General features: G+C 38.9%; 6 protein-coding genes across 7 annotated transcripts; 4 read left to right on the plus strand and 2 right to left on the minus strand.

Annotated features, from left to right (window-relative positions):
- The first annotated feature begins 32 nt into the window (after positions 1 to 32).
- On the plus strand, positions 33 to 3,431 carry Hsc70-5 (Heat shock protein 70 cognate 5). The gene is made up of 6 exons (XM_065313758.1): positions 33 to 259; positions 634 to 953; positions 1,010 to 1,318; positions 1,380 to 2,296; positions 2,356 to 2,684; positions 2,739 to 3,431. The coding sequence occupies exons 1-6, from the start codon at positions 158 to 160 to the stop codon at positions 2,829 to 2,831; spliced, it is 2,070 nt and encodes a 689-aa protein (XP_065169830.1). The 5' UTR covers positions 33 to 157; the 3' UTR covers positions 2,832 to 3,431.
- Positions 3,432 to 3,562: 131 nt separating this feature from the next.
- On the plus strand, positions 3,563 to 6,165 carry LOC135800508 (galactoside 2-alpha-L-fucosyltransferase SEC1-like). The gene has a single exon (XM_065313762.1). The coding sequence runs from the start codon at positions 4,369 to 4,371 to the stop codon at positions 5,398 to 5,400; it is 1,032 nt and encodes a 343-aa protein (XP_065169834.1). The 5' UTR covers positions 3,563 to 4,368; the 3' UTR covers positions 5,401 to 6,165.
- A 1,054-nt stretch (positions 6,166 to 7,219) lies between these two features.
- Positions 7,220 to 9,106, minus strand: LOC135800506 (aldehyde dehydrogenase, mitochondrial-like). The gene is made up of 4 exons (XM_065313760.1): positions 8,851 to 9,106; positions 8,544 to 8,789; positions 7,599 to 8,483; positions 7,220 to 7,546 (listed from the first exon to the last, which is right to left on the minus strand). The coding sequence occupies exons 1-4, from the start codon at positions 8,983 to 8,985 to the stop codon at positions 7,241 to 7,243; spliced, it is 1,572 nt and encodes a 523-aa protein (XP_065169832.1). The 5' UTR covers positions 8,986 to 9,106; the 3' UTR covers positions 7,220 to 7,240.
- Positions 9,107 to 9,280: 174 nt separating this feature from the next.
- On the minus strand, positions 9,281 to 11,335 carry Dolk (Dolichol kinase). The gene is made up of 6 exons (XM_065313761.1): positions 11,043 to 11,335; positions 10,738 to 10,988; positions 10,463 to 10,683; positions 10,217 to 10,405; positions 9,942 to 10,151; positions 9,281 to 9,874 (listed from the first exon to the last, which is right to left on the minus strand). The coding sequence occupies exons 1-6, from the start codon at positions 11,102 to 11,104 to the stop codon at positions 9,386 to 9,388; spliced, it is 1,422 nt and encodes a 473-aa protein (XP_065169833.1). The 5' UTR covers positions 11,105 to 11,335; the 3' UTR covers positions 9,281 to 9,385.
- Positions 11,336 to 13,295: 1,960 nt separating this feature from the next.
- On the plus strand, positions 13,296 to 16,365 carry LOC135800509 (protein obstructor-E-like). The gene is made up of 4 exons (XM_065313764.1): positions 13,296 to 13,602; positions 15,194 to 15,424; positions 15,496 to 15,684; positions 15,764 to 16,365. The coding sequence occupies exons 1-4, from the start codon at positions 13,560 to 13,562 to the stop codon at positions 16,144 to 16,146; spliced, it is 846 nt and encodes a 281-aa protein (XP_065169836.1). The 5' UTR covers positions 13,296 to 13,559; the 3' UTR covers positions 16,147 to 16,365.
- Positions 16,366 to 22,670: 6,305 nt separating this feature from the next.
- LOC135800431 (uncharacterized) lies at positions 22,671 to 24,054 on the plus strand. Of its 2 annotated transcripts, XM_065313670.1 has the most exons (3): positions 22,671 to 23,111; positions 23,250 to 23,721; positions 23,778 to 24,054. In XM_065313670.1, the coding sequence occupies exons 2-3, from the start codon at positions 23,277 to 23,279 to the stop codon at positions 23,846 to 23,848; spliced, it is 516 nt and encodes a 171-aa protein (XP_065169742.1). In that variant the 5' UTR covers positions 22,671 to 23,111; positions 23,250 to 23,276; the 3' UTR covers positions 23,849 to 24,054. The 2 variants fall into 2 exon arrangements, with proteins under 2 accessions (XP_065169742.1, XP_065169741.1); XM_065313669.1 differs by lacking the exon at positions 22,671 to 23,111 and having other exon boundaries at positions 23,118 to 23,721.
- Positions 24,055 to 24,084: the final 30 nt, after the last annotated feature.

Raw genomic sequence — 24,084 nt, forward strand, 5'->3', positions numbered from 1 at the left:
CAGCCATTACTGTATAGGTCTGTCGCTCACGAAAATTCTCGAACGTCTCGCAATTTCAGTCCCCGTTTCGATAGTGAGCACGTGAAGTGCGGCGCCCTGCAATCATCGACGAAATTTCCTGAACGCCAACGAAAAGAACACCACAAACAGCTTGAAGATGTTGTCCGCAGCGAGAATGTTGAGCCGGCGTGCTCTTGACTGCGCCAAGTTGGGCCAAGATGCGGCAGCGGCTCGCCGATTCTCACAGTTGCTGCAGTCGGTAAGTGCGGCGACACGTTTTTTTGGTCGGCAATGGACCTCATGCCGGAATTTACCATGCTTGATTTGGTTATATAACATACCGGGTTGAAAACAACCAGTAAATAATTAGAAATATTATATTGTTAAGGGGTAATTCCGCCGGTTTTATGATTTTTGATTGTGCAAAATGATTGTTCAAAGTTCACGGCCATCTTTTCTTATTGGAAAATTTTACAACTCAATTTTTTTCAGTAAAAACAGTAAAATAACTTAAAAATATATAAAATTTAACTAGTTTTATGATGTTTCTTTAATAACAATTAAAATTTTCTAATATTTAAGCATTAGCGCCGGTTTTTAAATTAAATTTTAATAAATTTTTGGGTTTTTCAGGCACAATGTGCTTCTGTAAGCAATCCAAAGTACAACCAACTACGATACAAGTCCGAAGGCGTAAAAGGCGCAGTTATTGGCATCGATCTTGGCACAACCAACTCCTGCGTCGCGGTCATGGAAGGCAAACAAGCTAAGGTTATCGAGAATGCTGAAGGTTCACGCACCACCCCCTCGGTGGTGGCTTTCACCAAGGAAGGCGAACGTCTTGTGGGCATGCCAGCTAAGCGTCAAGCCGTCACCAACTCGTCTAACACCTTCTACGCGACAAAACGTCTGATTGGCAGGCGTTTTGATGACGCCGAGGTCAAAAAAGACATGTAAGTTATATAAATATCACAAAAACACGTTTCTAATTTGTGATTTGTTTGTCCAGGAACAATGTTTCGTATAAAATCGTCCGCGCCTCGAATGGTGATGCCTGGGTGCAAGGCTCCGACGGTAAGATGTACTCGCCAAGTCAGATTGGAGCATTCACGCTGATCAAAATGAAGGAGACTGCCGAGCAGTACCTGAACGTAAAGGTGAAGAACGCCGTTGTGACTGTCCCAGCCTACTTCAACGACTCGCAGCGCCAAGCTACGAAAGATGCCGGGCAAATTTCTGGTTTAAATGTGCTGCGGGTGATTAACGAACCCACTGCGGCTGCTCTTGCTTATGGTATGGATAAAACTGAAGATAAAATGTAAGTTTTTCATGTTTTTAATTTAAATTTAGCAGAATATTGATGAATTTTATCAATTTAGCATTGCTGTATATGATTTGGGCGGTGGTACCTTCGATATTTCCATCTTGGAGATCCAAAAAGGTGTCTTTGAGGTGAAATCCACCAACGGTGACACTTTCCTCGGCGGTGAGGACTTTGACAATCTGCTTGTCAATCATCTGGTGCAGGAATTCAAGAAAGAGCAAGGTTTGGACGTCACCAAGGACCCCATGGCGATGCAACGTCTGAAGGAAGCCGCTGAGAAGGCCAAGATTGAATTGTCTTCCTCTCTACAAACCGATATCAACCTCCCCTACTTGACCATGGATGCATCTGGGCCTAAACACATGAATCTGAAGCTCACCCGCGCGAAATTCGAACAATTGGTAGGTGATCTCATCAAGCGCACTGTCCAGCCATGCCAGAAGGCGTTGAAGGACGCTGAGGTGTCAAAATCCGACGTTGGAGAGGTTTTGCTGGTTGGTGGTATGAGTCGCATGCCTAAGGTACAAGCCACCGTACAGGAAGTGTTCGGCAAACAGCCATCGCGAGCTGTAAACCCAGACGAAGCTGTTGCCGTCGGCGCAGCCGTCCAGGGCGGTGTCTTGGCCGGTGATGTTACAGATGTACTCTTGTTGGACGTCACCCCATTGTCGCTGGGTATCGAAACACTCGGCGGTGTCTTCACTAGACTCATCGGTAGGAATACCACGATTCCAACCAAGAAGAGTCAGGTATTCTCGACGGCTGCTGATGGCCAGACGCAGGTGGAGATTAAGGTGCATCAGGGTGAGCGTGAGATGGCGACGGATAACAAGCAGCTGGGGCAGTTCACACTGGTTGGTATCCCGCCTGCGCCGAGGGGTGTACCACAAATTGAGGTCACTTTTGATATCGATGCGAATGGTATTGTGCATGTTTCTGCTAGGGATAAGGGCACAGGAAAGGAACAACAAAGTAATTTGTGTTTTATTTTATGTAAACTTATCATGAATTAATTTTAAAATGTTTTATAGTTGTTATCCAGTCTTCTGGTGGTCTGAGCAAGGACGAAATTGAGAATATGGTTAAGAATGCCGAGCAATACGCACAGGCTGATAAGGTAAAGAAGGATCGTGTTGAGGCTGTCAATCAGGCGGAAGGTATCGTCCACGATACTGAAACCAAAATGGAAGAGTACAAGGATCAGCTGCCCAAGGACGAATGCGAGAAACTCAAGGAGGAAATCGGTAAAGTACGCGAAATGCTCGCCAAGAAGGACGAGATGGACCCGGAGGAAATCCGCAAAACCACCAGCACACTCCAACAGTCTTCTTTGAAACTCTTCGAGATGGCATACAAAAAAGTAATCAAATTTCCTCTTTATAACCTCAAATCCTAACATTTTTTCTTATTAAAGATGGCTGCTGAACGTGAGGGAAGCAATCAAGCCAACCAACAGCAAGACGCCGCCTCCAGTGACAAACAGGAGAAGAAAGAAGAGAAGAATTAAACTTGATCACCATTCGAAAACCTAAAATTCGTAAAATTCTCCGCTACGAAAAACGCAACCAAAAAACAATTCGATGAAAATCATCCTCACCCATCACTGCGCGCGCATACCATTTATTCTCATGACGTGCTAGGGTGTTGGATGAGCGCGCCGCCGCCCCTCCGTTTGAATTACCTGTGGAGCGGCGGCGCGCGCGACATTCTTGTGTTTGTCCCTTTTTTTACTTATGTACATACTTGATCATCTCGATACTTATCATCGCACGCGGACAATTATATATTTCCATTTTCTGATGAAGGAGAGAAAAACAAGCATCGCGTTTGTTTTCATTGTGTGATGCTGTAGATAATAATGACTAAATGGAAATACTGTGCGGTGATATAGCAGTTAGAAACAAATCCTGATTCCGGTACGAATGCAATGCAAATTGAAATTGAATGAATGCTCGAAATGTGTGCATGAAACATGAAAAGTCGAAGAGGAAGAAAGAAGTAGGTAGTCAAACGAATACATTATTTGATGGTTATTATATAATATAATGTATGTTTTTATGCGAGGAGCGATGCAGAACGTGGAAAATATTAAATATTTTGTTTCGTACTTCTACTGCTTGATGAGAAAAACCGCGCGTATCCTGCGTGTGTCCTAATAATGCATTCCGGGGGAGAAAATGCTCGCATTAAGTCATGAATTATGTACGTGGTTCGGCTCGCAGCTTTCCATTGACGTCATTAATCATGTGACGACGTCGTTACGCCCTTGTAGTTATAAATACCATCCGGAATTTTCAACAAAAATCAACTTTTCTAATTGAATTGTATGGGAATTCAGTTAATTAATTAACGGCATGCAATAGAGGAAGACAGGAAGCAATGAAATATGAAACTTTGAAAAGTGGGGCAGGTGGATGTGGATACTACGTGTTGATGGCCGGAATAGCGGAAAGTAATGATTGCCAAGGGATCAATTACGCGTGAATTATTTACACACAACGTAAGGTTTCTCGGCGCCATTAATTACATTCACATTCAATGCGTATTTCTTTGTTTTGTTCTTTAAGTTTTTCGGAAATAGTTTTATTTGATTTTTGTTTCATGTTGTGATGCGATGAAAACTAAATGTGTGTGCTGGGATGATGAAGCCGAGCGACGCGAGATAGAAATCGATAGCGTCGGCGCTCAGCATGCGCGTCCCAGGCTGTGGTGGCGGCGGCAAAGCGGCGGGATCCGCCGCTCGCAGTCACCGACAAGATGTAGAGCCGGCTGCGCTACCTGTAGGCACCGATATTCGCACGATTTTTCGTTTTTACAACCAGTATTGTAGTGCAAACGTAAAGAAAAACCCAACGCTAACAAGAATTCGACACAGCAAATAATGCTTAAGACGCGCTTTCATAAAATACAACTAGATAAAGAGACAAGCAAACAAAAACTTGGTAAAATTTAAGTTTTCATCTGGGATTGCAATCACGACGAGAATGTTACCGGAAGAAAAGCGAAAAAATGGTACGAGAGCCAAGCACCGGCAGAGATGAAAGATGATCAATCCGCATCAGAATCTGCTCTTCGTGGCGACCATCCTAGCGCTGTGCGTGATCAGCTTCGTGCACGTGTTCCTCTTCCCGCTGTACGATGCCGACGCCAAACGCTTCGCCACGAAGACGTACTTCGATTTCGAGCAGTCCCTGTGCATGGCGAATCTACGCCATAGACGCCCCTGGCAGACCACAACGCAAGGATCCACGAATTGTCCAAGAGGTGCCATTGTTACAATTGTCCAAGGTGGGCGATTGGGGAATCAAATGTGGGAGTATGCAAGCGTGTGGGCTGTAGCACGCAGAACTGGACTGGAAGCATACATTCCAAGATGTATCCAAGTGAAATTGGAACAGATTTTCGAAAGTTTAAGCATTCCGAGTTTCGAGGACATTGCGCATTGTCCACTGGACTTAGGCAGGTTTGTACGATCACTGGAGGCATGGAATTACAACAATCAAAGTGTTGTACTGCCACGGTACTCAATCCAACCGGATGTGGTCCTCACATGGGTGCATGACATTGTCTCCGAGTTTACATTTCGGCGAAAATGGCGGGTGAAGAGTCAGCAAGTGCTGCGCGCGGCTGTGGAAGGTATTAAATCCAAAGGTAATGCATTCTCTTTTGTTTTTGTTGGTGTGCACATCAGGAGGACTGATTATATCGGCTATCTATGGAGGAAACATGGCGTCCCGCCTGCGGAGCCGCAGTTTTATATAACCGCGATGAATTACTACAAGAAAAAGTTTCATGGAAGGGAAGTGCTGTTCGTGGTGATTTCGGATGATCCAAGATGGTGTCAGAGGAAATTCGGAGGTATGCGGAATGTTTATGTTCCGAGTCGTGCGTTGCCAAACACACCAGCGCTGGATTTGGCCATTTTAGCCGCCTGTAATCATTCCATATTTGATTATGGCACGTTTGGTATCTGGGGCGCCATCTTGGCCGGTGGTGAGACGGTTTACTACAACCTCAGTCGACATTCATCGATGAGAGTGGGTCAGCTCTTGCCCAATTGGCATGCGATGTCATAGATATTGTACATAAACATTAAAACTCATCTAAATGTGCTAAATGTAATCACAGCCAACGGAACACAACACTCACTCAACAGATACAATCATTTTTTCTACGGTATTATTACACTGGAAAGTGAGGCGGATTATTTTCGAATACGCATAGGTAGTTAACAGTTTCCTCTCTCTATCTCTATCTCAGTGCCAAACAAAGCAGTGAAACATTTATTCCCGAACGAAGGGACCGAAATACTTCTATTTCTAATGATCTACTTTTACAAACCAAACCAAAAACCAAATGTGTAAAACATGAAGAGATGCTCTATTTTTCGTTTGTTTTATCTCGTTGGTTATATTATTATATTAACGACTTTACAAAGATGGAAAAGTATTTAAAATGTTGTAAATAATATTCGATGATTAAGAGGTGCGATTGTGGACGATTGTTTCTCAAAAACTGTGATCTGTCTTTTCGTAGCCTTTGGATAGTTTCTTATTCTATTAATATTCGATGTGCCAAATGAAAACAAACCACACAACCACACATTACTTGTGAAGAGTATGCGTATATGGAAAGTATTAACACTTCTTGTTTCTGGAATGAAGAACGAACCGGAAGCAAACACACACAAATATAAACTAAGCGTAAAACTAAACTTACTTACTTACAAATGTATAAACGAAGAGGACATCTTTAATGTTTCTGTGATACACACGATATATTTACGATATATGTATATACAATCATGAATAAACTAAATTTCTTGAAAAATATACATGAAAGTGTTAGAAACATTCAAATTTGAGTGTAAGTGTAAGTGGTTTGCGTGCAGATGGCGCTGCGATGCACTTTTCTGAAGTTTAATTCCGTGAGGAGTTGATTGGTTGGTAGTAGTGAGTGTGCATCGTGTCCGTGTAAGATCACGCCACAACGCGGTGCGAATCGCTTGTTTGTTTTGGTTTTTTGTCTTCTGATAACCAGATTATCATGTGCAGCACAAGATTTCACGTTGAATTTCTTGTAGTAAAGACACAAAGTTACATTTTATAAATATTCACGAATCTTTCTCGATTCTTTTATTCGAAAATTTGATTTTAAACACAAACAGTAGTAATTTAATCGAATAAGTAGATTATTAATAATATAAAACGGCAAAAATTACATTTTTTTTATTTACTATGTTTCAATTAATTCTATAAACAAATAATAGCGCGAAACATATTTAATTAAACGAAGAAATGGATTTAAAACTACGATAACATAAGCGCGTGGTGTTTATATTTATAACTTCATAGTTTAACGCCAGATGGCGCTGCGATTTACTTTACTTTACAAGAATTAAAATTGCGCGCAAACTTCTTGTGTGTGTCAGTGAGTGCACATCGTGTCCGTGTGAGATCACGCCACAGCGTGCGGCGCATCGCTTGTTTGTTTACTTTTACTCTCTTCTTTTATACGATAACAACACGAGGTATCAGTGCAACGTGAGATATCGACATGAATTGTAAGTTAAAGAGACACAAACTTGAATCTTATTCGTTTTATTTATTCGTCGAGCGTGCATCACCTTGAAATATTAAATCAAATCGAATAACTGTCTAGTTTGAGAGGAGAGTGCGCTGCGATGCACTTGTTGCGATTAAATCCGGTGTTTAGACTTGTTGAGACTTGTCGCGCACGTTGTTTTGTTAGTTTAGTGCAAACGTGCGTGAATGCAATCCGTCGCGTGCATTTTATCATTGTTTAAATACAAACAAATAGTGATTAACAATTAAAATTCATATCGTGAGTGTAGTGATGGAATTTTCACATAGGATTAAAGATGGCTTCCAGGTATTTAGAAAATTTTGATTTTTATTACGAGTTTTTCTGCGGTACAGCGGTAATAACACTTTTAACTTCCGTGTATTGTCTGAGTCCATACTCGCCATTTTCCCTGCCGTGCCCGGAGTCTTTAAACCCTCCAAATGGTGCTTGTGCCCCGACAATATTATAACAATTCACCCAAACCGTACCGGCGCGTAATCCCTGCACCAAATAATTGATTTTATCAACATCTTTCGAGAACACCGCAGCTGCTAGACCATAATTCGTATTATTAGCTCTTTCTATAATCTCATCCAGGTTTTTGAACTTGATTAGTTGTTGTACCGGACCAAAAATCTACAAAAAAACAAAATAATTATAAAAATAATTAAATTTTATATCATGTTACCTCTTCGCGTGCAATTTTATGCTCATCTTTAACATTATAAAACACCGTCGGTTGAATAAAGTACCCCTCATCGCCGAATCTCTGCCCGCCGGTACCCAATTGCGCGCCATCTTTAACCCCGCTCTCAATCATCCCCAAAATCTTCTTCATTTGTTTCTCGTCAACCTGCGGACCTTGCTCGGTATTAACATCAAACGGATTGCCTACAACGCGTTGCTTCGCTCGTCCGACGGACCGCTCAACAAACTCATCATAAATTTTCTCTTCAATAAACGTCCGTGATCCTGCCGTGCATACTTGCCCAGCGTTGAAGAACAACGCCTGATGCGCATGCTCCACTGCCTGTGGGACATCCACATCCGCCAGGATAATATTCGGCGACTTTCCGCCGAGTTCCAAAGTAGTACGCTTTAAATTTCCAACTCCGGATAGTTGCTGTATCTTTAATCCTACTTCTGTTGAGCCTGTGAATGCTAACTTGTCGACTTTTTGATGTTTTACAATCGCTTCGCCTGCGTCACCATAACCAGGCACTATATTTACTACTCCGGGTGGAAAACCTGCTTCTTTTGTTAGTTGTGCTAAGTATAATGCGGTCAGGGGTGTTTGCTCAGCTGGTTTCACAACGACAGTGTTACCAGTGGCTAATGCGGGTGCCACTTTCATTGCAAACATTAACATCGGGAAATTCCAGGGGATTATTTGCCCGCAGACGCCGACGGGTTCATGCCGGGTTTGTGCTATGTAGTTACCGTCGATTGGTGTGGTTGATCCGAAGTTTTTATCGGCGAAACCCGCGAAAAAGCGGAAAATTTTAACGGAGCTTAGGAGATCCACATGATGGGCAAACATGAAAGGTTTACCATTGTCTAAACTTTCTAAACTCTTTAATAGAAGAGGTAAAATTAGTGTTAGGAAGTTTAAAATGTTTAAAATTTAGTTTACCGCGATATAATCTGCATCCCTAGCCATTAAATCCGCTAATTTTTGTAGTAAATAACCTCTTTCCGATGCGTCCATTGTGCGCCATGGTGATCCTAACCTAAAAGCCTCGCTAGCCGCTTGTACCGCCATATTAACATCCTCCGCGCTTGATTTTTGTATGTTGGTGATTATTTTACCAGTGCTCGGGTTGATTGTTTCAAATGTCGCGCCGGATTTACTCTTATGCCATTCATTATTATAAAAAATCTGAAAAACATAATTTTTAGATCAAAAACACTAAAAAAACATTAATTTTTATAAGACTCACGCCTGTGTATATAACCTCCGGATTAGAATTGGGCTTCGGTGTCATGGAAACACCCGAAACAGTTGAATATTTATAATTTGCACATTTACGCACAAAATGGCGGCATTTATCAAGTGTCTTTCTGAAACTCAACATTTTTAGCTTAGAATTTTAGTATTGCTTCTTGCTACGCGGATATACACCGACTGGAAATTAAATCAAATATTTATGTGAATGTTAGTACTCTTATCAGAGGCATTTGTAGGCAAATAAACTTGAAACGCGCTCCGAGCATTAAAATTACATACGAGTACATACATACTTATCTCGAAATATGAGCATGCGCAAACATAAATCAATCCTGGCATTATTACATAAATAAAAAATTGTACACATGTTATTCGTAAGAGGGCGCTGCGGAGAAAAATTCACATAACTGACTTTAATATCATTTTCAACAATTGCATTTAATTTTTAATTGAAATATTCCCAGTGCATGCAACAAATCAACAGTATTTGTTTATTAATAATAAAATTCAGTCCATTTAAATAATAGCTATAGCGTAACGATAATGTACATAATCAAGGGCAGTGTGTGATTATCCACCTGCGTTGTTTTTGCTTCGATTAGAGAGGTAACAATGGCGGCAATCGCCGCTTTAATGAGTAATAAATGTCCGCGTGCTATCAATCCTAAGTATAGCAGAATAAAAACGGCGCATAGTTGCGTGGCGACGCATGCGATTGTTCCCTCGACGGATTTTTTCGTTCCGGGCCATTTGTGCATACCGAAAATTGAACCAACGCCACTAGCAGCCGCGTCACCGATGCCAATCGTTATGATACCACTAGCTAGTGGTAATAGATAGAAACCGCATGAGTCTGCAATGTCACAAGGCGCTGGATGCAGCCACATTGGTAACGATATCCCCACGAGGAGATATAAAGGTGACAGCGCGATGAAAGTGTCTTTTTCGTCGGAGAATACGGAAAATGCCGAGTTGAGAGCTTCGCCAATCGGTGGAATTTTTAATATTCTCATTAACTGCAATAGAGAAGAGAATAATAATTAAAATTCTTGTTTTTTTATATAAATTTAACGTAAAACTTACTTCTAAGAATGCAAATATACCGAAAACAACAGCACTTGCTAAATATAATAAAGTGCATTCATAAAGCAGTCCAGGAAGGAACACAGCGACTGCCAGAAGGTGAAACACTTTCCGAACAGTCGTAGATGCTTTCGTTTCATCCGCTGATCTTTGGTTTATCGCTATCACAGCGAGTATCGAGCATAATATCCAGTAAAACGTCAATTTTATCTAAAATTCATTTAAAAAATTAATTTTTTTCGTATGTTTTTATAATTTTTTTGATTTTCACTTACGGTGCCGATACTTTTCAACAAAAACGTGAATATCCACCATAACGGATTGATCCGTGTCAACATCCATAGCGGAATAATAATTCCAAATAAACAAATGCATACAAATGTTACATAGAACATAGTAACAGTCCTCAGGAGTGGAAATAGATAACATAACATACACAGAAATCCAATGCTGAGCAATCCCACCTATTAAATTCAAAAATAATTAAATAATTAATTTATTTTTGTGTTTTTATGGCTTACACTTATAGTTAACGTTGCAATATCCATATTAGTGTATGGCACAGTGAATAAACTCTTGTAAATCGTCACTGTGGCGCCGTACAGGAATAAAATCAACGCTTGTGCGGCAAGTTGCGCCTCGCCGACAGAGAAACACGCTTTGCATCTTCTCATGAGAAACAAAAACAATTGATAATAGCCTATGCCGGAGAGGAAGCCACTTGTAAATGCAAACACGAATCCTACAGAAGAAAATAATTAGTATTTTATTATGTTTAGGCCGGTATTATGCATACCTTTTTCAATAATAGCATAATAAATGAATCCTGTGACAGCTCCAGGTACACAATGCAATCCAGTCACTTTTCTGATATCTTTTTCTCTTACGCATTGAATAATAAATATAATTGATGTAAGCAGTAATCCAATGGCAAGTATAGCAGTTAGTTTGTAAACTTCTGAGCATTCTTTCGGGTGTTTTATCACTGATATTATAATTGCAGCTGGTAAAAGTAAACTTAGCCATGTTCCAGGGTGTGCATCAGGTCTAAAATCAAAATTATTATATTATTTAACTTCTAGTTTGTTTATTAACAATTACCGCAGTGTTATGTGGCAATCTTTGATTGCTTTGAAGACTTTTTCATTCAATAGTCGAGCCATTTCTATTTTGTACAATTAAAACTTCAATTTTGAAGTGAATAATGCACCATTTGCACTTTGTCCATACGATTTATTACTCATAGTGATAATACCCTTGGTCTGGGTCACTAATTAGACTTTCTACGCACATTTTAATCGGTTTTAATCGTTATTTATGTAATTTTGTGATTAAGTTAAGGTTAGCCAAGTAACTTTTTGTAATTCGTGCGTGATTCGCGAGATGGCGCTCGGTGTACCTTTTGCGCAATATTATTGAGCAACCGCTGCTAACATATTTATTAATTCTCAACGATGGTGATTAGCGTAATAGTTGTCATTCTTGTTGTCGCCGTTGTTGTGAATATGCATTGAAAATGATTCGCATGTCCTTTGCAAGCGTTTCCCATGACGAATTCACTTGGAATTCGCTTGTTTTATTGTCGATGGAATCTTTTGTTAGTTTCTGTTGTGTTGCCATGGTTACAAGAGTCGCGATTTCGATGCAAAGACACGCGTAACGCAACGTTTTTAATTAATTATCTAGGTAAAAATGTTGAAACCAGCAACAATTTAACCATAAATCTATTGCTCGACGCTGGTTTTTGTCATTTTGTGCGAAAAACACACTGGAAACAAACGAAACTCTGTTCAACACATAAATAAATACATTGTGTTAGCAATTTAACATTTTGAACGTGTTAATGAACAGTTTTAGCAGATTTCCGAAGCGTGCACAGCTTTCATTTGTTGTTATTGTTATTGTTGTGTGTTTTCGCGAGTTGTTGACCGCGCTGCGTGCACTTAAAAGTGCATTAATTAATTAATTCGGCGCAGGCAAGCGTTAAACACGCTGCGGAATTATTTAATCGTTTAATAATGATTCTCATCGTAATTGCAAACAATTATTATTTAACGAGGGGCGTTGGCTTGCATACAATTAGAAATCATTTGGATAATATTCGTTTAGGATCGGTGGAAATAAATTATAGAAGGTGTTGCAAGAATTTCGATACGAATTTAAGTCGATCACTGGTCGAATAAGAGAAAGTCACGTTTGTGCGCGGTTTTTATTAATCTAACAGATGATGATATGAGCACGCACCTTTATTTACGTGTTTTATAACGCAAGATGAAGCGTAGTGCGTTTAGCGTTCGGTTTTTTTTCTATATTGCTTCTACACTATTACACATTAATTATTGTAAATTATTACGTATTTAGTCGTAACGCGATGCGCTCAAAGGTTTTAACGCTCAGAGGATTTGCAATTATTTAATATTGGTTTATGAATGTAATTTGTTGACTTTCATCGGGTAAAATTTGATGAAATTTGTTAAAAATTGATTAGAATTAGAAATTTCCTTGTTTTAGATCAGTAATTTACTGATAAAACGAGTATTAAGCATAAAATCTAGTTGATTTAATTAAAAATTTATAAAATATTAAATTGTCTATGCATTCATATATAAATTGGTTTAAATATCAACTTTTTTGGAGCTTTTATTTGAGTTTTAACTAAAAAATCATTTTTTAATTGTTTAATCTGTAAACGTATAGTTTTTTCCTTGTAACTTAATTCAGGATAATAAAATTCATTTCAAATTATGCACCATGATACTCCTTTAAATTATCTATCAAATGACGTATAATTCATCATCCTGCGATTTTTACATCAAAAGTTATTGCATGCGAAACTTTACTTTAATTTTATAGCTAAATAAAATCAACGCTTGTGCTGCAACTTGCGTTTTGCCGTTGGAAAAACAGGCTTTACATCTTTTCATGAGCAATAAAACAAAACAATTAATATATAAATATAATCTTGACTTTCATCAAGTAAAACTTTGAAGAAATTACTTAAAAATTGATTAAAATTAGAAATTCGGTTGTTTTCGATCGTTGATTTTAGAAAAGTCGAAATTTATATTCATTGCGCGCATTTGTCATTCGTCACGGACGCGTTCTGCACTTGAACTTGCTGCCGAAACCGCAAACAACAAAAATAAGTGTAACGACACACACACACAACAATAAAACCCACAATATCATTTATTTTGTGATTTACGATTAAATGTGACCTGAATCACATCACAAACCAAACAACATCATCAAGAGTAAAAAAATAATAATAAATATAACTATACCTACCTCGTTTACCTTACCTTTACTTTACTTAAATTGTATATTAAAATTAATATTAATATACAACGCGTCCACTGCTTCATGCCTTGCTCGCTTGGTTGGCGGTTGGCTTGGGTGGAATTGAATCTTCAGCGGGCGTACATCGTCAAAAGCACGACGGTGCGCTTTCCATCGGCCAGTCCGCTGCCGACCGCCCGACGACGAAGACATAACGCACACCTCGCCACCCAGCGGAGCCGCCAACCAAAGAAAGTCATTCGAGCGGTGGAGAGACGAGTCCACGAGCGGAAGTGACCACACAAATTCATACCGACCCGCCAGATCAGCCGCAACACGATGTACAAAAGTGACTTGTGCCTTGGACTCCTGCTAGTTATCGGTAAATACGCATATGTATTCAAATCGTACTTTTACTCTTTCATAACACTTTCTTCTTTCGGCCGCGCGCGCGCGCGCGCTTATCAATAAAATGTCTTTCTCTTCGGGCGGGCAAGAAAGTTCGACACGTAACAGAATTCAGCCGGTTATATAACACGAAACGACTTCAACAGACGCACAAATTTCCGCCTAGATAAAAAACGCATGTATTTATTACCTTGGTAATAATCATTTCATCACTTTCATAATTGAAATGCAAATTTTCGCGGTGCAAAACACCTTCGGATGACAGTTCATCTTACATAATCTAATAATAACATGTCGCATCTTACGATTTCTCAATCACATCATCGCGTAACCATGTTTATTATCTAACATCTCGTAAATCATCACCATAAAAAATGTCACATCAAGTTAGAACATTAATTACACGCAATTAAAGCTCGGAAAATCGAGTCGAGGTTAACATAATAGTTAATAATTTAACAAGGAGTGATTTTTTCCTTGCTCTCAAGGTAATAAAACTGCGTTTAGAGTTGATAGAAGGCATTAATAGTGATTTCGGGTGAGTTTGTGTGTTTGTAAGTAGAAAGCGCGCGCGCTCACTGCGAATGCTGCGTCTTCATCTCACAGAGAAAGTGCGCCCGCCGACCGAAACCGAAAACTCTCACTTATTTTATTATCTCCATCCATATCTATCCATAGATGGATACAATATCTATATCAGATTTATAACTTATGTTCAACCTTCAAATGTTGTGTGTTTTTTTCTGCGTTTTCTTAATCGATGATCGCGAAACGCGAATTGCATCAGTGAGCGTTCTCCGCTTCGTGGAATGTCTGCTGCTCTAATTTATTCACGGCAGATAAAATACGCGCAAATGTCGAAACCACTCCGAACCGTCTCAACTATTTATTATATTGCTCAACACGTCCGAAATCAATAATTGCATGTTTTTTGAAGCTAATTGATTGCATCTTCGGCCTTGAGGTTAGAATCTACATTCACCGCGTGAGAAAAACAATTTTTATTTTGTGTTTTGTTTGTTTGTTTGTTTGATGAATAAAAATTGACATTGAAATCATTCCCAAGATGATTAGGATGAATACAACAATGTGACACACTGTATATTGTGTGTGTGTGTGAAAATGTCTATTCTTGTGCCATTCGAGAGAAAGTCTTATTGCGCACAGTTGCAATTCGTTGTGTTTATTTAACTTCAATTCGTTTCGCGATTATTCGTAACGGTATTCAACTATGGATTCAATTTAAATTCTCTCATGACCGTGAACTTTCGACAAATGTCTGCATGCGCAACGTGATGTGTTTCATAAACATGGCGTTTGTATAACTCACACGTTTTTTATTCAATTGTGATATGAATTATTAATTATTTTGGTTTTGTTTTTTATCTTTTCATTGTTTTTTTGTAACACTCGGTATTTTATAGGTGCGGTCAAGATACTTGCGCGTTTATGCAATTACATAAGCATCTCGGTGTGTGGGCGGGGCTTAAACATACTTAAATACTTGAAAACACTTTTAAAATTGATGATCTTCTTGATTTTAAGTTGTTTTTCTGATTTTTTAGGAGCAGCGAGTGCGCAACAATCAAAATCTAATCAGGAGGATCCCTGCCAGACAAAATCACGAGTCGTAGGTGACGCCACCTATTGTGACCGCTACTGGGAGTGCGTAAATGGGCAGGCTGAATTGTACGACTGCCCGAATGGGTTGGTTTTCGCCGGGAAGAATCGCGGCGTCACTGAGGGTTGTGACTATCCGTGGCGGTCAAACTATTGCGACAATAAACAACAAGCTAGTAAGTTTTTGCTCTGTTAATTAATTTATAGTCGTGGGCGTGGCTTAAAAGTTAAAAATTTTGTTTTATAGATGCGCCAATAGGAACGGAACACTGCGACTGGTTGTACGGTATTTTCGGACACGAAACTTCCTGCACGCGTTACTGGACGTGCTGGAATGGTACCGCCACCGAACAATTGTGTATCGGTGGATTGTTGTACAACGAACGCTCGCACTCCTGTGACTGGCCCGAGAATGTAGAAGGATGTCAAAAACATCGTAAGTTATTTTAGGTTTTTTTTCCTAATATTTTAACTAACTAACGAGTTGATTTTTTAATTTTTTTTTGTTTATTTAGCTTTGTGTAATGATGACGCCAATGGTAACGTCCCTCTGGGAAAATCCTGCAACCGTTACTGGCAGTGTCAAGGTGGTTATCCACGTCTTCAGAGATGCCCAGCGATGCTTGTTTTTGACAGACGTTCCCTGCGTTGTGTTGTCCCACCTACAGAAGACTGCGACGTCCCTTCGACCATTGCGCCCCAGTTAGCGTTAGACGACGAAGAAGAAAATGTGCCCAACCTGCCCCAACGGCCCAAGAATGGAGGCGGCAATAATAATAATCTCGGCGGTGGCGATGGACAAAATTTCAATCTGCCGCCGGGCGCTATTGCTGTGCCGAACAAGGGCAATCAACAGAACAACCGGCCACGAAACAATAACAACAACCAGAATAACTAATAATTTATTTGTTTTAGCGTTTACTTATTAAAAACTTCCGGTTCTTACTTTTTTTGACAATTTCTCGTGCCAGTACACACTTTTCTTTCGTCTCTTATTTTTATTTTCATGTTCTTTGTTTTATTTTTACCGTGTTTTAATTAATGTGTTATGAATATTTATAAAGTAAGCAAAACACCATTTTTATGTGTAATAATTAAATAAATATTATTATTATAAGTGTTTTTAGTCAACATGGCAGGGCGCAACATCCGCATTTAATTTCTATGGAATTGTATTATCAAATTTAATTAGTACTGCCGCTAGTAGCGATATAAATTCAATAGGCACATGTGACAATGCTAGTGGTGCTTGCGTTGTGTTGCATTTATTGTACATACCAGTTTTGTTCACAAGGTTGGTGGGGATGGTGGGGATCGTCACTGATATCACCGCGCATGTGACACCTCACCTTTAGTAGGCTTAGCGCGGTCGGTGTGAGCGCATGTGTCGCGTGTGTTCGGTGTGTGTTACCTGAATTATTTACTTACCTGCCATGAGATGACGTCGGCCATCTTTCGACGGGTAAGAATTGCTGTTGTTATAATAAATATTTGGTAAACAAATATAGTTTACCTTTGACGTGTGTCGTCTAATGAATTCTAATTAGCTTTTAAGCATTTCTAACTTGTGGCGATTTACATACTTATTGCTTATATAGCTTATTGTGTTCAATCTCTTGACTATAGACTCTTATCGGTGTTTGTTTACAACTAGTATGTTCTTATCGCGTTCGCCGTGTGGAATGCATCGTGCATACACATTTCGACAACAAGCATCGTGTTTTGATGCACGAATTGATAACATTCTTTGCATTTATATGAAATGTTCTAATATGAATTCTTTTCTGTTTTAGGTATAGAAGCATGATGTCATCAGGACCAGTGAAGAGTAATCCTGGTAGGAATGTCATTATATTTTTGCTTTCATGTTTTCTCGACATTGATTGCAAACGGGGTACCGTAAATATTTGCATAGTAATTTGTGTCGGTGCGTGATCGTTGTGCAAGTAGTAGTTGTTTTGCCGGTATAACACCTCCTCGTTGCGCTAGGAATTATAATTTTAATGCTATAACACGCGAACGCGGTGTCAAAATTAGATTGAAATAATTGTCCCAAATGCAGAATTTAATTCCGCATCTCCCAGTATTTAAATATATGGCGAGAAAATTCCGTAACGCGAGTTATATCGAAAGTTGTGTGCATACGCACTTGTACTCGTCGCGCTAGGAATTGTAGTTTTAATGCTATAACACGCGAACGCGGTGTCAAAATTAGATTGAAATAATTTTCCCAAATGCAGAATTTAATTCCGCATCTCCCAGTATCCAAATATATGGCGAGAAAATTCCGTAACGCGAGTTATATCGAAAGTTGTGTGCATACGCACTTGTACTCGTTGCGCTAAGAATAGTAGTTTTAAGGCTATAACACGCGAACGCGGTGTCAAAATTAGATTGAAATAATTGTCCCAAATGCAGAATTTAATTCCGCATCTCCCAATATTTAAATATATTGCGAGAAAATTCCGTAACGCGAGTTATATCGAAAGTTGTGTGCATACGCACTTGTACTCGTTGCGCTAGGAATTGTAGTTTTAAGGCTATAACACGCGAACGCGGTGTCAAAATTAGATTGAAATAATTGTCCCAAATGCAGAATTTAATTCCGCATCTCCCTGTATTCAAATATATGGCGAGAAAATTCCGTAACGCGAGTTATATCGAAAGTTGTGTGTACGAGTATACGCACTAGTACTCGTTGCGCTTGGAATTGTAGTTTTAATGTTATAACCCGCGAACGCGGTATCAAAATTAGATCGAAATAATTTTCCCAAATGCAGAATTTAATTCCGCATCTCCCTGTATTCAAATATATGGCGAGAAAATTCCGTAACGCGAGTTATATCGAAAGTTGTGTGCATACGCACTTGTACTCGTTGCGCTAGGAATTGTAGTTTTAATGCTATAACACGCGAACGCGGTGTCAAAATTAGATTGAAATAATTTTCCCAAATGCAGAATTTAATTCCGCATCTCCCAATATTTAAATATATTGCGAGAAAATTCCGTAACGCGAGTTATATCGAAAGTTGTGTGCATACGCACTTGTACTCGTTGCGCTAGGAATTGTAGTTTTAAGGCTATAACACGCGAACGCGGTGTCAAAATTAGATTGAAATAATTTTCCCAAATGCAGAATTTAATTCCGCATCTCCCAATATTTAAATATATTGCGGGAAAATTCCGTAACGCGAGTTATATCGAAAGTTGTGTGTACGTTGTAGTTTTAATGTTATAACACGCGAACGCGGTATCAAAATTAGATTTAATTTTCCCAAATGCAGAATTTAATTCCGCATCTCCCAATATTTAAATATATTGCGAGAAAATTCCGTAACGCGAGTTATATCGAAAGTTGTGTGCATACGCACTTGTACTCGTTGCGCTAGGAATTGTAGTTTTAATGCTATAACACGCGAACGCGGTGTCAAAATTAGATTGAAATAATTTTCCCAAATGCAGAATTTAATTCCGCATCTCCCAATATTTAAATATATTGCGAGAAAATTCCGTAACGCGAGTTATATCGAAGGTTGTGTGCATACGCACTTGTACTCGTTGGGCTAGGAATTGTAGTTTTAATGCTATAACACGCGAACGCGGTGTCAAAATTAGATTGAAATAATTGTCCCAAATGCAGAATTTAATTCCGCATCACCCAGTATTTAAATATATTGCGGGAAAATTCCGTAACGCGAGTTATATCGAAAGTTGTGTGCATACGCACTTGTACTCGTTGGGCTAGGAATTGTAGTTTTAATGCTATAACACGCGAACGCGGTGTCAAAATTAGATTGAAATAATTGTCCCAAATGCAGAATTTAATTCCGCATCTCCCAGTATTTAAATATATGGCGAGAAAATTCCGTAACGCGAGTTATATCGAAAGTTGTGTGCATACGCACTTGTACTCGTTGCGCTAGGAATTGTAGTTTTAATGCTATAACACGCGAACGCGGTGTCAAAATTAGATTGAAATAATTTTCCCAAATGCAGAATTTAATTCCGCATCTCCCAGTATCCAAATATATGGCGAGAAAATTCCGTAACGCGAGTTATATCGAAAGTTGTGTGCATACGCACTTGTACTCGTCGCGCTAGGAATTGTAGTTTTAATGCTATAACACGCGAACGCGGTGTCAAAATTAGATTGAAATAATTTTCCCAAATGCAGAATTTAATTCCGCATCTCCCAGTATCCAAATATATGGCGAGAAAATTCCGTAACGCGAGTTATATCGAAAGTTGTGTGCATACGCACTTGTACTCGTTGCGCTAGGAATTGTAGTTTTAATGCTATAACACGCGAACGCGGTGTCAAAATTAGATTGAAATAATTTTCCCAAATGCAGAATTTAATTCCGCATCTCCCAGTATCCAAATTTATGGCGAGAAAATTCCGTAACGCGAGTTATATCAAAAGTTGTGTGCATACACACTTGTACTAATGATAATGAAATATATTAATTACGTGAAGTAAAAGTTCAATAATAGTTGTTAAAAGAGTTAATATAAGAGATTTGCCTTGTTGTTCCCAGATTTTTCAATTGCGATTATCTCCTAAACTGCCTCTTCATATAGACTTCATTCAATTCCGGATTGTTGAGTACATTGTTTATGTGAATAAAAAAGTACGTTCAGAATATAAAATCTTTCCATTGTATTGAACTGTATCCATAACATGAATAGTTTATACTCGTATTTCGCACTCTTGGCTCTTATCGGTGTTAGTGCACAAACAACTTGTTTTTATTGCGTCGCAGCGCATCCAATGCGCTCAGCAGTGTTTGCGCCATTTCTTACTTAGTCGATCGTGCGCTGCGGCGTAGTGTGCACGCGTTTACTTGCGCGTCGGTCTTCATGGCGACTTGTAGCGTTTCTTGTGATTTTAAGTCGTTACTTGTATTATAATCAGTCACCAGATATAAGATTTAGAATTAACAGACAAGTGCGGCCTATAGTTAATGAGTTATCGCGCGTGGAACCAAGAATGTCGTTGTTTTACAACGTACGCACCACGTGTTTTCCGTCGGCCGTCGGATATCTTCCGTCGGCTAAGAAATACTCAGGCTTGTTTCGTGTATCCATTTAATTATTAATTTGAATAAACATCATTTGTGCATCGTATGGAATATTTCATCTGCGACAACGTAAAAAAGTATGTAACATAAAAACTATATTCTATTACAATTTCCAACCATATAAGGAAAAACGATCAGTAAAATTAGTTAACACTTTAATACATAGCATAGTCGTCACATGGTTGCATATAATAACCTTTGTAATACAAGTATTGGAATATTGTCGCGTTCCGTCGGCTGCGCATTCGCTCTCATTCGGGACTTTGTCGTGCCTTCTTTTTGCTTTTGTATTCATAATTCTGTCTGTGCTAATTTGTGTGTTTAAGAGATCTTAATTTAGTATTTCTTTAAAATGTGTTTAATAAATTTATAATTATTAGTAATTGTATTATTTATTATGTTTCTATTCACGTACTTATCACTTCCCTAGATAAACAGTAGAAAAATTTAAGTTGTTTGTAAAGTAGGTTTACGATCGAGATGTTTACGTGATAACGTCTTATTGGTGATATAAGTTTTTTTTGTTGCTATTGTTGTAACACTTCACTTGCACTTCACATTTTGTTTCACTGTTAAACATTAAACGAAATCTTAACCGCACAAGAAAATCTCCATTCGTTTGTATGCCGCTAGAGTGAGAGAGACGGAATATTGGTCCACTCACTCGAACGCTATGCCTGCCTCCGCTCGTGTGGATTCCGCGTGACAAGTTTCACGGAATGACTGGCAGCGCTCGAGATGAGACGGGAGATCGGTCCGTCTCTCTCTCGTTATAGCGATCGGCCTCGTGAGGCCTCGTGACACAAGTTTCTGAACATGTCACCCGACTAAAACGATTTTAAAGACGTTATCACGTCAAAATAGGTAATAAAACATACACTTTTGATTTTGATTTTGTATCACCCTGTATATAAATTTTTCTTAATGCTCGGCGAAAAATGAGCATAATTATATTGTTTTGGGGTGATTTTCTTTTGATAACACCCTGTATATCATTTTCCACTGATGTCATACGAAAGCAGGGCGCAATTTGCTATTTTCTAGTGTTATCTGTTGTAATTTTGCAGCCGTTAGCGTAGCGTGGCTATGCAGGTCATAAACATGTTTTAAAATGACGCCACGTGTTTTGTAGGTATTGAACATACAAGTCATGAACTTATATTGTATTTAGTTTGTTAATAAAGAAATGTTAAAGGCAATGGCTCTGTCTTATGACTTGTGCACCCCTTCCTTCTATCATTTCAGGTACAGGTCACAACTTGTATTTCTCAGTGTTATGGTCGGCTCTGAGAGCGCGGCGGCACTTAGAAATATCTCTACAAGTCCTCAAGGAGTTCTCCCACTTGGGGGATGATCCCCACTATAAAAATTGTTATGGTATCCTGTATGATTTGTGTACTCCATCTTTCAATTCAGGTACAGGTAAGAACTTGTAAGAATATTTTTAAGTGTCCCCTCTCGTGAGGCGACATAAAAATTAGAAATATTTTTACAAGTTCTTAAAAGGATGTCCTTATAAGGAGTTCCCTCTCTCTGGGGATGATCCCCCACCATAAAAATTGTTGATATGCCTGATAATTCCGGGGATGAAGCGCAGAGACATCGTAGCTGTAGGATGGGCCGGGAGCAATGGACGGACTGAAGCAGTGAAGCCTCCGGCGCTCTGGGAGATCGACCGTAGACTGTCTTATAACGACACGTGCCAAAAAATTTAAAAATTCTGTCACCCCTATTCTCATTTCTTCCTGTACTCTCTCTTCTTCTCTCCAATACTTTCTCTCCTGCTGCTGCTGCTGCTCTCTATTTGCTCCTCCACCATCTTCTACTTAGTTTTACTGTTGGTTGCTTCATCGTACCCTGCTTTTCAAGTTATTTCTAACATTTGAATCTTGAATTTTTGTGGTATGCAACCCACATTTCGTAAATTTCTTATTATTTAATAAAATTGCCTTCTACAACTGAGATTCGATCCATGAACCTCCAGCACGCTAGCATATGCACATGCCACCTGAGCCACAACGCTCACTTATCAAACTTTATTCGTTTCAGGTATAAATGTTGTTGTTTTTGTCACCTTTTTAAAAATAACAACATTTATATATCACTTATATGCATTTCAAACACAGGTAATCAAATTTGATCTTTAAAACTAATTCTGAAAACGACAATAGGAACATTGATAGATAACTGCTTCAAAATATACTATTAAATTATATTTTATTCAAACTCAAATAATCAAGATAGTACATACACAAATTAAATTCTGTTACATGAAATTTAAGTACATGTGTTCAACGTGACTCACGAAAGTGACTTAAGTTACAAGTTACACTTACTTGAATGTTTAATCTTCCCAAACTGGTACGGAATAAATTTTACGGACTTCATTCCATACGGGAAACAATCGTGGTATATTTCCACGATTGAATTATTCAATAAATGCACAAAAATATATAAATCCAGTAAGAATTCTTCGTATCGACGGGAGATATCCGACGGGCGACTGAAAACACGTGCGCACATTGAAAAACCAACTTAAGTCATACTTCCACGCGCGATAACTCATTAATTACACGTCGCATACATCTATCAAGCTAAAGTTTATCCGTGCTGACCGATATTAATTAAACTACCGACTTATAACCCCGAGAAAACTGAAAATCGCCACGAGAACCGACCGACATACAAAACATGTGCTCACTACTACGCAGCGCACGACGGAACATAGACCTGCAATAATTCCATAGTAGGGGTGACCCCACCGCCGCAATACATTCTCAATGTAAGTTAACCTGTCTACGACAATATTTACCTCTATACATAGACTTGTTGTATATAATACACAACCGATTCAACAATGTTTTGAATCCAGCGATTGTATGGTTATGTTTTTCCTTAATTTACATTTTCGCAACGCAAGATGACGTGAAACATTGTTTTCCTTATCATGTGGCGACCGCGCAAGAAACTCAAGTACTTCCTCACGCCGCTGGCAATTGTCTCCGTCATCTACATCGTCTACCAACTGGTGATATTCAATAAACTTACCGTGTACAGCAATAGCAACAAACCGGTGACGACGAAAGTCCTCGGCACGCACAAGTACCACATCCGACTCTATCAGCGCACCGGCCGCAATCAATTCCAATGTCTCTTCAGTCGTGAACTGATCGACTACGAACTGGTGAATGATAATTATTGTGATTGCACAGACGGCACGGACGAGCCAGGAACCAACGCCTGTCCTGGCAAGACCTTTTTCTGTACTTCCCAGGCAACTTACAGGAATTACAAGAAGATTATCAGCTCGAATAAAGTCAACGACGGCGTCTGCGACTGCTGTGATGGTTCCGATGAATATTTAAACAAAAAGATCTCACCTCATCTAGACCGTAAATAATTAACACTTTAAAAATATACAAATATAATAAAATATGATTACTTTTAGGAAAACTTCAGATGAAATTAGGGAGATACTTGCCTCCTTGTCCAGTTCTATGTACCTATGAGGATGAGTGACATGGAAATAGAAATCTCTTAGTTTTTCACCAATAAATCAAAAACTAATCAAGTTACAATTCAAACATTTAAAATTATCACTAAACTATTAAATTAAAATACTATTTTATAAGTACAATTGATTAGTTTGTGAGTTATGGACAAAATGCTATGAAAATATAACATTCTATATAATATAAGTAATAAATTAACGTTTCGTTGCCAAAGTATTGCATAAATTAATATAATCTCTTAAT

This window comes from Atheta coriaria, unplaced genomic scaffold, assembly GCF_025399875.1.
Source record: "Atheta coriaria isolate IRGN ID8LTWV9N9 unplaced genomic scaffold, Caltech_Dcor_3.1 hic_scaffold_10_pilon, whole genome shotgun sequence".
NCBI lineage: Eukaryota > Metazoa > Arthropoda > Insecta > Coleoptera > Staphylinidae > Dalotia > Dalotia coriaria.